General features: G+C 39.1%; 1 protein-coding gene across 1 annotated transcript; it reads right to left on the reverse strand.

Moving 5' to 3' along the window:
• Positions 1 to 4,537: 4,537 nt before the first annotated feature.
• LOC109479775 (translocation protein SEC62-like) lies at positions 4,538 to 12,178 on the reverse strand. Its single transcript, XM_019781773.1, is given in 11 exon segments — positions 4,538 to 6,797; positions 6,800 to 6,880; positions 6,882 to 7,300; positions 7,737 to 7,856; positions 8,115 to 8,175; positions 8,368 to 8,469; positions 8,821 to 8,853; positions 9,261 to 9,462; positions 9,819 to 9,924; positions 10,203 to 10,314; positions 12,080 to 12,178. Coding segments are annotated over 11 exon segments (1,317 nt in total). The 5' UTR covers positions 12,119 to 12,178; the 3' UTR covers positions 4,538 to 6,755.
• Between the last annotated feature and the right edge of the window lie 184 nt (positions 12,179 to 12,362).

Here is a 12,362-nt window from a genome sequence, read left to right on the forward strand (position 1 = left end):
AAGATTTTCGGCAGGAGAATTTAAGTATTAAGGTCTAAAGCGACAATTTTGGGATGCATATGATATGAAGAGGATGACTAAGGAATTCATGCGGCCAGCTAAGATTCAAAGTTTTTCGGTGAGAATTTAAGTGTAAAGGTCCAAAGCGACAATTTTGGGGGCAATTTTGGATTCATACAATATGAAGAGGATAACAACGTGGAATACAGGCAGGCAGCCGGCTTAGATGCGAAGTTTTTCGGCGGGAGAATTTTACTGTAAAGGTCTGAAGCAACAATTTAGGGAACAGTTTAGGGACAATTTGGCATTCAACCATATAATATGAAGACTTTTTCAGTGTTGCTTAACATGAAATTGAAGTCGCCGGCTACAATATACATTAAATGAAAAAAAGAGAAATGTGAGTGCAAGTGTGTGCATGTGGAGTGTTGTCTCGTGTTAATAAAGAAACCATACTCACTCTTCCCATCTTCTTTCACACAGCCCTGCCTGCAGAAGTCTGGTTCTTCCTCCTGCTGCAGTCCAGTCTCCAGGTCCGCATCTTCAAGACAGAGAAACAAAAGTCACTGTATTGACAACAGCAATTGTCACACAACATGCAAGTTTATGACAGTAAGAATGGAGCTAAATGCTGCCTGTAAAGGTCCAAAGCACAGTGCAGAAAGTGTGACATGCTGTATCTCAAATGACTAAAAGTAGGACCAAGGAGGTTATACTGGAGACATTATACAATGTAACCTCTTTTGTCAGACTAATTGTTTGAAGATGTGAAAAGGAGTCTAGAAAAGTGTGACATACTATGCAATTAAAAGCAGTGAAAGCTTTAAAGACTGGATGATTGGACTATAGGATAGAAATTTATTAGCCTGGGTGTGTTGCTAAACAAATAAAATATACTCACAAGTTACAACTGTGCCCACTGTCTTCTCTCACTGCTTTGCTGTCTTCATTTCCTTCTGCATCTTCAAGTCAAATGGTTTCTTGAGCTGTCATCGCAGGTTTCTCCCAGACTGGACAGCCTCAGCACACACCTAAAAATAATGTAAAAGGATGTGTGATGGATAAACATCCCCAGGCAACACTGAATAACCAAACTAATGATAGCATCATGCAATTCAACTATCCCATTGATTGAATAGATTTTGAAAGAGTTAGGCTCTAGAAAACTGATTTTAGAAGTGTTACAAAATGTATTGTACCTGTAGCATGTTACACCTCAGAGTTCTTAATAATAATAACATGTGAGGCAAGAAATAAGTTATGTAAGTTGTCAAGCAAGTTGCTTGAATCGATGCACAAAAATTAGGCTTTTCAAAGTGTTACTGGTAGCAAGCTATGCCACAGCTCTTAATAATACATCCAATAGGAAAGGAAAAATCTATGACATTGTCTCACCTGCATAACCAGGTACAAACTCTGTGTCTTCAGGTCAACTGGTTTGCTCAGCCGTCATCGCAGGTTTTTCCCAGTCAGGACAGGAACGTCAGGACACACCTAACTAATACAATGAATAATTAGTGTGATGCTAACCCCAAAATTTCCAGGCAACTAGGTGAGTATGAAAGATAATGATAAAATCCTGCAACTTTAACTATCTCTTTGCTTAGATGATGCTTGCAGTTGATTGCTTAGATATGTACAAAGTGTTAAAAGTAGCTTGTTATTATATGTTGCCTCTAAGTTCTTAACACACAGAAAACAAAGTTGGAAAGCATCATGCCATGGTCTCACCTGTACAAACTCTTCACTGTCTTCAACTTCAAAGTCAGCTGTCTCATCTAGCCTGGTTTGGACAGGAACATCAGGACTGCTGACCCTAATTATACCTACATAATTATAAAAGACCAATTGATGCCAGGTACATGGCTATTGTATATGAATGGGTAACTAGCTACCAGGTAAAGATGAACTCTTGTATGTGACCTTTTACTTTGCCTCTTCCTAGAAATGTTGACAAGTGCTCAAGAAGTCTAATATACTAGTCATTTATTCGAGTCAAAGGCAATACAAAATTAATATGAAATATGTTTTGCTACATGTGTGTTTTTTTTTATAAAGTGTAAGACATAAGGGAAGAGTGCTAGAGTTAAACAGATCTTCAAAAGCAATCATTATGATCTTACCTCTGGATGTTGTTGTTGTCATCTTGCTCTTGTGTCTCTAAATCACCCGCCGGTCCAATCTTAATCTCTTGTCAGGTCCAGACAGTAGTGAATACTGCATCAGTCAGCAGCCACCTAACTATACAAACATTAGAAGTTACACACTTGTCTCAAATAAAGTAAATAATAGGTTGAATGCCAAATTCTCACCTGAGAGTCATCGTCGGTCTTCAAATCACCTGGTCTGGTCCAATCTTGTCGTCAGGTTTATGAAGAATTCACCACTATTGCATCAGTCAGCAGCCACCCAACTATACGGACATTAGAAGTTACACACTTGTCTCAAATAACATCAAATAGCTGTAGGTAAAATGCAGAATTGGGATTTTTCTTACCTGATATTCCTCTGGGGTCTTCAAATCATTTGGACAGGTCTGGTCCAATCTGTCTTGTCAGGTTCAGACAAGAGTCCCCACTACTGCATCAGTCAGCAGCCACCTATACTATGCAGACATTAAAAGTTACACACTTCTCTCAAATAATGCCAAGTAAATGATAGGTAAAATGCAGAATTCAGATTTTTCTCACCTGATATTCCTCTTGGGTCTTCAAATCATCTGGTCTTGTCCAATCTTCTCTTGCCAGGTTCAGACAGTAGTCTGATCACTATTGCATCAGTCATCACCTAGCCATACAGACATAAGTTAGACACTAGTCTAAAATAATAAAAACTACATGTACGTATACATTGTAGCAATGCACACACACACCTTATAAATCATTTCAATTTAAAACAAACAGAAACCTTGACGAAAACTCGACATAATGACCATAAAAACAGGGATAGAAAAAAAAAATAAAAATAAATCAACCCCCTTCAACTGAAACTTTATGTGGAATACGAAGAATTCTCAACGCAAAATGTTTTGAAAACAGGAATTGCGACCTTCCAACATAGTCAACTGTAGTGTTTGCAGGACAAAAACTTGGGTTTGGTTACTATTTGCTGAATGACTCTAAAATGGAAACGAACAAGCTTTTAAATTATACATCACAAATGATATATATTAATGAAGAATTAAAGTATGGTCAACTCGACTTAACTAGTTTTCAACTGTTTTGTATTGTATTCATTTTCGCGCCTTGAAGCTTTGAGGACCCCATCTTGTTTACGCAAATTTTTGGCGGGAAAAATAACTAATTATGTAACACGGCCACATTCCAACAGGTGTTTTGAACCACGTGGAGATAAAGAGAAAAAAAGGTTTGGTCAGTGCAGAATTTCTTCGACAAACATAACCTCAAAACGCTGAACAATTGACTAAAAAGACATGCACATACATTTACTACTCGACAAACGCATTGCACATTGAAAATGTTGAAAACGCAGCAGCTTGATAAGACCTTTTCTAAGCCGGTCTAAAATTAGGAACGGTCGCTCCCTAATACAGGAATAGGTCATTTCTTTCGGAATATAACTTGACTTGTTCGTACTATAGTTGCTAAGGAATAAATAATTGGTTGATTTACCTGCAACAATGAGTGAAGTCGTCTCTATACCACGCTACTCTCCCAAACTGTCTCGCCATTTTGGCTTCTCCAAAATTCGCCAGGTCAGGAAATCCGCATTTTCTCTTCAAAACATCAACAGAACGCCACAAATCCACAGCGAAAACTCCCAAACTTTCTGCTGCACACTTTCTAAGACATTATACCGACGATAACGCTAAAAAGCACCCAGAAATTTGTATTAAAAAATCAGCTCAGAGTATCCCCGTCGTACGAAAGCGCCATTTTGAATGGGCCACTGCCATACAGGTGTGCAAAACGGCCATGTGACGTTATAATTAATGTGAAACTGGTAATGTAATTATGGCGACCAGTGACGGCCCGTTTCGGTGCCAGGAACTTATATGGGCCGAAGAAGTACGATTAGATTATCTAATTACGAAGAATACTAACGTTAATGTCAATCTCGGTAAAAAGAAAATGGATGAAAATGCAGCTACAGGGCACCTTTAAATTAGTATTTCTATCATCACAAATAAACGTTTTCAAGAATAAGCTGTAATGTGGCCACAGTATGAAACATATCACTCTTGCCAAATTTTCCTACTCGTCTATTTTCGCGGGGACTTTATTCCTTGGTAGAATAAACACCTTCCCCACACAGGCAAACCTGTCCTTGGTGCTGAACACCTTCCACACACAGGTAAACCTGTCCTTGGTGCTGAACACCATCCACCCACAAGCAAACCTGTCCTTGGCTCTGAACACCATCCACACACAGGTAAACCAAGACGTCAGAAACCAAAGAAGGTTGAGACATATTCTTTTCTTTCTCTTCCAAACAATTTAAATTTAATGGCAACTTCTCCATAAGGTGAATGATAATAATGTAATATGCTGTCAACAATTCATTAAGATGCTGTATCAATGAAGAGGATTTAATAATTAAAACTTTTACTCATACATGTAATGTTACATGTATGCAGTGGAGTATATATATCAACTTCAATGACAAGGAAAAAGAAAAATATCTTTGCTATACATGTACATGTAACTGTTCATTTTTTTTTTGATGAAGCATAGAGCTGCTTGTCTTTGGACAACAAATTTTGAGAGAAATATTCTAGGAATGTGCAAAAGATAGCACCAATGCGATGCATCTATTACATGTACATCATACAGTACTACACTTATCTGTATAGCCAGTACAACCGCCCTTCACCAGCTAATGAAGGAGGAATCTACTTGAGGCTGTTTAGTTCCACTTCTGGGTCAGGAAAAACTTCTAACCTAATTACTTCTGTATATACCTTTTGTATCTTTTACAACTGTCAAAAACAAAAAAAAAATCATGAATTGCTTGGAAAGAAACATTCCTGACAGCCCCTCTATAACTTTCCTTTCCAATGGAATAGCTGGAAATTTATACATGGAAATGGGAAAATGTAGAGACAATTGTTTTGAGCAAAAGGAGTAAAAAATCGAGAAAAAAATGGCATATCTGAAAGAAATTGTCTTCCAAGACCTATTGTTGTAGTGATATTTACAAGTATGGCATTTCGCCATTCCGACTACAATCTTAAGAAACATATAGACTTCAACTTTTCACACTGTCAGTAATCTACATACAACAGAACACCATCGTTCACAAGTTGTCATCTCTTTCACAAGATACTTTCTAGCAACTGTTTCAAACCCACAACTTTTCTACAATAACACTTTGCAAGAACCCATCCCCTTATACTTCCAAGGAATTAAATAGAAGTAAAATAAAAGTCATTGTATTCAAATGGAACAGTTCTCAGTTATTTGTCCTTTTCCTGGCAAGTTTTCAGCATTTTGAGAGCATAATTGGAAGACAATGGGTGAAGTTTTATTTCATATAATACATTCTATATTTTATGCAATAAAATGTACATTGCCATGGGGTATGGTATGGTTCAGCTTACGAACAATACACATTGAGATGCTTCTTGCCTTGTAACTAGCCTGTTGGAAAATACACAAGGGGAACCCCCTATCCACTATCCATATTGGAATGTAGTAGAACTTTAGTTTCTTTAATATTTAGAAAGAACAGTTTCTTATTCTCACTTTTCCTTGAACAGAGATACGATAAACCACACTTCTATACATGCAACTATAAGGCATTTCCTTCATAACATTCATACAAGGAACTTCAGTAGCCATTAATATTGCTGTAATCATTAAATACCTTTGCTTATATATGAATACAAAGTAACACAATATCATGTAATCTCAGCTGAACTGTACATGAGATTAGTTATTATTAACCAAGCTATGGCAAGTTAACACTCAACCATCTGTAAGTAATGTTACAGAGCATGGGCATCATCACACTGTTTAAAACTACATTGTAAACAATAACAACTACAAGGTTATAAATATATTCTGTCAATATATGAACAGAGCAGAACATGGCGAATTGAAGTATAAATGAAAGTATATGGCAACATTCTTAGGAATGAAAACATTGTCAAGCTCTGCAGGAAAGAAGCACCCTGTAGTAAATCAGGATGGTTAGTTTGGAAAGACAGCATCATTATATTTATGAAATGAAAGTGACCTGTTTTTAGGGACTCTAAGATTCTGATTCAGACATGTGAACTATCATAAGATGTGCAAAAGCCGCGCAATTATGGAGATGGATCGAGAAAACAGCAGAAAATTTGGAGTCGTGTGTGTTGAGATGCAATCTACCTTTTCTGTTAATTGCATGTCTTTGACAAAACATCTATCCTAATGCCAAAAGCAATGATATTTTTGAGGTTCTAAGTTAGTAGTGCATATGCATGTCAACACATTATGTTGTTGTCCAGCTATTTAGACATCAAATTATAACTACTACTTTATGGAGCTTCCGAACCAATAACATGTAAGACCTTAAATTGTTCCTGTAGCTGTCAGTAAACATTAGAGAAAATTTTACAAACAGACACAGGGAGGAATAAATCTTCCACTTTAGGCCAAGTTTTAAATAGGTATGCTAAAGCACACTTTAATAGTTTTATATCTGAACATAAGCAACAAGCATGCCTATTTCATATTCCACGTGTATTGCTGACATGCTGAGACCCTACCAGCTATGTGTACTGTACAAGGTGAGTGTCCAGTCGTGTGTGTTCAGTCCTGTGTTTGTGTGACGTCACCCTGACCCTTCGTCCCCCTAACCCCTCCACTTCCAACTCTTCCTTCTTTATAACTTCAAACCCGTTATCACCATTGGCAGTATCCACCTCCCACCCCCCACTTCCCTTCCTCCTCTGCTCCTTGTTCGTCAACGTCTTGGTCTTCACTCTCTGAAGCTTCTTCTTCCTCACTTCCCTCTGGTTCATCTTCTTCTGACTCATCGTTAGCGTCTTTTTCCGACCCTGATCCGTCCTGGTCTTTGGGAGATTCAGCCTCCTCCTCTCCTTTTTCCGTTGTTTCTTCCTCTTCTTTTCTTTCCACCTCTTCGACATGTTCATCCTCCCTCTCTCCCTGTGGCTCTGTTTCCTTTTCCGAGTCTTCCTTCTTGCCCTTGTCCTTATCTGGTCCCTTGTACTCGTACAGTTAGAGTGGTCTGAAGGAGTCCAGGAAGCCGACGTCAGCGGTGAGGTTGGGGAGGAACCAGAAGTGGTGATGTCCTCCTGTCCCCGCCCAGATCAGGCAGAACAGGATCAGACGAACTGGAAAAAAAATGCAAGAACATTACAACTATACAAAAGTTCAGTATTTATTTAAATAAGTACCTGAGAAGGAAAATTGACAATAACAGGACAGAAGGTCAAAATTACAAAGATTAATGTTTAAATTTATGTTCCTTTTATTTTGGCTTTTTGCAATTTTAAATGACTGGAACAAGATCTGATGGTAATCATGGTTATAATTATTAGATTTCATATTGTTTAAGATTCTGAGGTCTCTGGTCAAGTCTAATGCTATTGTCACCTTACCAAGTTACAGAAGGCTTGCACCTGATTTGTTATTCAAACTATATATTTAGAAGATATAATTAGTTTACTGAACTGAACTGAACTGAAACTTAACTTATTCAGTTATTGACTAGCAAGATACTAAATGCTAGAGAAAGAGTTCAAGTCCATGTACAGAAGTGTGACTCACCGACAGCCAGGAACAGGATAAATCCGATGAAGAATGCTGCGGCCAGGCTGAGATAGTACACGCCTTGTCGTGCCTCGTACGGCCACAACGGGAACAACACCACGATGACCGCAGCAACAACTGACACAGGAACACACAAAACAAACAGGGTTAAGTCCACACAGTTCTGGTAAACACTGGTCTGTACATTCCACAGTTACTCCTAAAAATCTAACAATTCAAGCTTAATTCTATGATGCAATGTAACGAATGTACATGTTTGATATTTCTTCACATTACACCATGCAGAGACATTTTCCTTGAGTTGTTACAGATAGATACAGATTGTGATATCAGTGATTGATATCAGTGGTTACCAAACTTTATACTGCTACTTACCCAGAGCCAGTCCCAGGGCAAAGGTCTTGGGGTGGATGGGATCAAACACCCAGACATACAGCTGTGGGAACAAAAAAACATGCTGGATTCATTCAGAACTATCATCAACTTGAAAGGGATTCATAGACTGCTGACATGATCTATAACAACAAGAATTAGTGTGCATGCATGTGCAACTTTCATAATCTCAGACAACAAAAGCCATACACTACTTGGTTCTTACTATAAGTTAGAATTTCAGGAATACACATACCTCATTTCCATCCAAGAAGATCTGTTCCTCATGGAATTCCAACTTCATTTTCCTTTTAACTTCCTTCTTTTTCTTACCGCTGGGCGTGTCTTCTACCCCCTCCTGTGAATACACCACATTTATTTCCATTTTATTATCAGATTACTACTAAAGACTTTCTGACATTGTCACTTGTAATGTGAGAAAGAATTGAATATCACATTGTTTTGGTTGTAATGCAGACAGAGTTTGTGTTGATAGTCTATAGTCTGGCATGATAACCATTTATGTGTGAACACCAACAGAATTTTAGTACACTATTTTTCAATTACTTCATTTTGTAGAGATTGTATTGGCACTGTCACCCCCCTCCCCCTGGCAATCGTGTGACCAGAGTGTATACAGTAGCAGGAAGAGAGGAAGGTAGGCAGTGTAGGAGGAGTTTCTGCCAGATTTGTGAACCGGTATTCTCACCTCCTCCCTACTGGCAGGCTCCTCCACTGCCTCCTGAGGGCACAAAAAACACACAACATCAACAATGTCTGGCTATGGACTAGAGGGACATTATATGTCACCAGGGAAGGGTCTCTTATTCAGGAGGCTGTTTCGATAGTCTCTTATTCGTAGGTGAAACAAAATGCCCCTGTTAGGAGATCCAAATTGAGTAGAAAGGGCCCTTTTCTGTTGCAACTTGGTATTTCAAAACAAAGTGACTAATGAAAAACAACCTTTAGACAAGAGGGAAACAAAATCGGTGCTTCTTTGATTTTGACAATGGTCACGCCAAACATTCTTCAAATATGCATTAGACTTTCCTTCATCATTCATATATTTTCAGAGATTGAAAAATGTTCTGGGCTTATTTCAAAGCCATGTGTATGGTCTAATATGTTTAGTCATGGTAATTGTGGTACCTTCTTTCCTGATGTTTCAGTGTCTTCTTCTTCTGGCTTCTCCTTTGTCTTCTCTTTTTCTCCCTCCTTTTCTTTCTCCTTTTCCTTGGTCTTTTCTTTCTTTCCTTCTTTCTTCTCCTCTGTCTTCTTCTCCTCCTTCTTTTTCTTTTCTTCCTTCTTCACCATCTTCTTGGCTCGGTAAAACATCCCCTTTTCCAGAAGTCTATAAAGAAAGACAAATAGAATTTTCATCAAAAGTATTTACCTATCATCAAAATATTAGACTGTTAGTACCATGCATATAATCAATTGACATAAAAAAACAGCAAATAACAGAAATACATGTACAGCATAAGTGCATGATGTACATGATAAAATGGTTAAAATCTATAGTGTGTACCCATTGGCAAACCTGTTTAGATCGAACTGTTTGTTATTTGTACAAATCATAACATTATGACTAATATGAGGCCAGAACAAAATGAAATTAGTACATTACTAGAACATAACTATTCATTGCATTTTGCAAAACCAAGCCAATCCAACATTTAGATTTAAGACAGACATGTTGTTTGTTACCTCTGACAGTAGTTGACAGCAGACTCCCGATGAGTGAACAACACTTCAGTTTTCCCCTTCCCCTCTGCCCACTTGGAGTCCAGCAGACTGTCCACAGCTTTGGAGGCTATAGATGGGGGAATTGGTCTCTTTGTAACTGTATCATCTTCTAAATCATACCTCAACTTTAATAAGACCCCAAAAAACATTGTTGCAGTTGGTTGGAAGTAGTTTACAAAGGAAGATAAAAGTGCAAGTAGGTAAAATACTTTTAAGAATAATAGACTTAAATACTGAAATCTTCATTGCTGTTCACTGTACATGTAGTAAAACAAACCAGGAATTAACTTCTGCTTTTGTAACTACAGCAACCTTCATTGTTGTGTATCATGGTGGTGAGCTTACCTGTGAAATACTCCACATTGTTCCTCATGATGGAGGTTTTCTTGGTCGGCACGTTGAACCTCAGGTATTTACCAACGGCCGTCTCCTCTTTAGAAACACCATCAGAGTCAGCCTAAAAGCAGAAACATCATGAACATAAGTTGCAATGTTTTAACAAGTTTTATAGACAATTCGATGTTATCACACAACAATTGTAACAGGTACAATTTGAGACAAATCATTGTATAAGACTGCTAATCTAGCGAATTGAATTTATCTGGAACAATCTACACTTAAATTCAAAACCATACAACATTGATAGGAGACACAATGTTTACTACACACTAGTCTTATACAGCTACATATCTTGATTCTCACAAGGCTTGAATGAGTAACTACTAGACTAAGTATTATTTGCAGCTAAGATTATTACCTCCGGGTAGGGATGTATATCCCGAGCGCGGAGGTTTTGTGAGGGAAGACGAAAATTGCGTTCGCACCCGTTTCTCGCGTTTGGGTGGACGGATATGTCTGGGACTTGGTATACGTTTTGCTGTTGGGCTGTAGATGGTGCACGTTGTTTTGGTTTTTTAGTATGTGTGTTTTAGTGCGTGAAAATGATGCGTTTAGACCGCCGATGGACACCCCTTTCAGTGTTGGTCGGGCCTCAGCTTTTGACCTTTGCATGTATAATCACCATTGAGGTCGCGACCACTGATCTGACCTTTCACACAGAGGGGTGTCAGCATTCTTTGAAACTGTTCAGATGTGAACCACATGTGCCGTCAATCAACGTCTCGTGCCTGGTGGGATCGCGCGGGTCGCAGCCAGCGAACTTCCGGGTGGGCCAATGGGTCAGGGGTCAACGCCCTCTTGCGCAATTTCGGATGTTTTCGGCGAATACCGTGGTATACTGTCTCAGACCTTCTCGGGACTCGGTGTATCTTCTGTTAATGGGCTGTAGATGGTGCAGGTTTTTTTTGTTTTATTGTATATGTGTTTTGGGGCGTAAGATTATTTGTATTTCCTTTTCGTGTCTCGGACACCCGTTACTGTGTTTGTTTACATTATCGCTGGTCGCTGAGGGTCGGGCAGCCAGATTCGCCACGGGATGCCTCCTGTCCTTTCTATTTTTGGGCTCCAGTCGGCTAGGGGGGATTAGTGATTTCACACATCATTTAGCCAATTACAAACATTTCGAAACTTTTCGAAAAAAAATGGTATTCGCGCGAATTCACTAGTTAATTCAAAGAACAGTCCCAACATGCACCCAACATTCTGCAACATACATTACAATACCCGGAGGTACAAAATCTACGATTTTCCTTGTTTGCAGCTTAGATCTGGGCCTGATGAAAAAAATCTTTTATTTCTTCCTCGGTCAGACTGTTTCCTACATATTCCTGTTTTCACTGTAGCTCTTTATTGTTGGCTCACGTCAGATACGCTGAGCATCAACACAACAGACTCTGTCCGTCAACATATGGCACGGTCTATGACCTCCATTCAGTAAAAACTTGCGCAATATTGTCAACATTTCACACCCGACCACGCCACATCTCCCACGGCGTGCCTGCTCGCCTGCTAGCTGTTCCCCGTGTCTGCACAGGTATCGCGGTCCGCTAGAGGATCGTTCAGGGACACACCCAAGAGGAAAATCTAGTTCAAATCTGGATCCATTTAACAGCAAACTTTGATATTCCAGAAGTTAAAAATTCTTTCACTTTCATACCAGCTGATGATACGAAATAGGTAAACAATGGCGCTCATACGCCGTAGCGCGAAACGTAGGGAATGGTTTTTGATCTAGAGAACCCAGAAAATTGTAACTATCTGTAGAGGCTGGTGTCATGTCATATGAAGCTGTATTTGTGTGGAAAAGGCGAGGATTTACTTACTTCTCTGGCCCTCTGCTTCTTTTTCCTGCGTTCCGCCATTTTGTCCAACACAGCACTGTCTAGTCTCGCAGCGATCTCGCGAGAACAAAACGAGAGTAATCTCCAAGCAGATGTAGGGATGGGACATCCAGGCCCTTGGGACATTCATGCAGTCAGTACTAGTATATTGCTGCAGAAAACGTACAACGCAACGTAACTTGCCTATCTAAGAATGGTTCTAAGAATGCGTGCATAACCACTGGGGAAAACGCGGTTGAAGGAAGGAATGACAACAGGACTGTAC

Source organism: Branchiostoma belcheri, unplaced genomic scaffold (assembly GCF_001625305.1).
Source record: "Branchiostoma belcheri isolate BF01 breed outbred unplaced genomic scaffold, Haploidv18h27 scaffold5, whole genome shotgun sequence".
NCBI classification, from domain to species: Eukaryota; Metazoa; Chordata; class Leptocardii; order Amphioxiformes; family Branchiostomatidae; genus Branchiostoma; species Branchiostoma belcheri.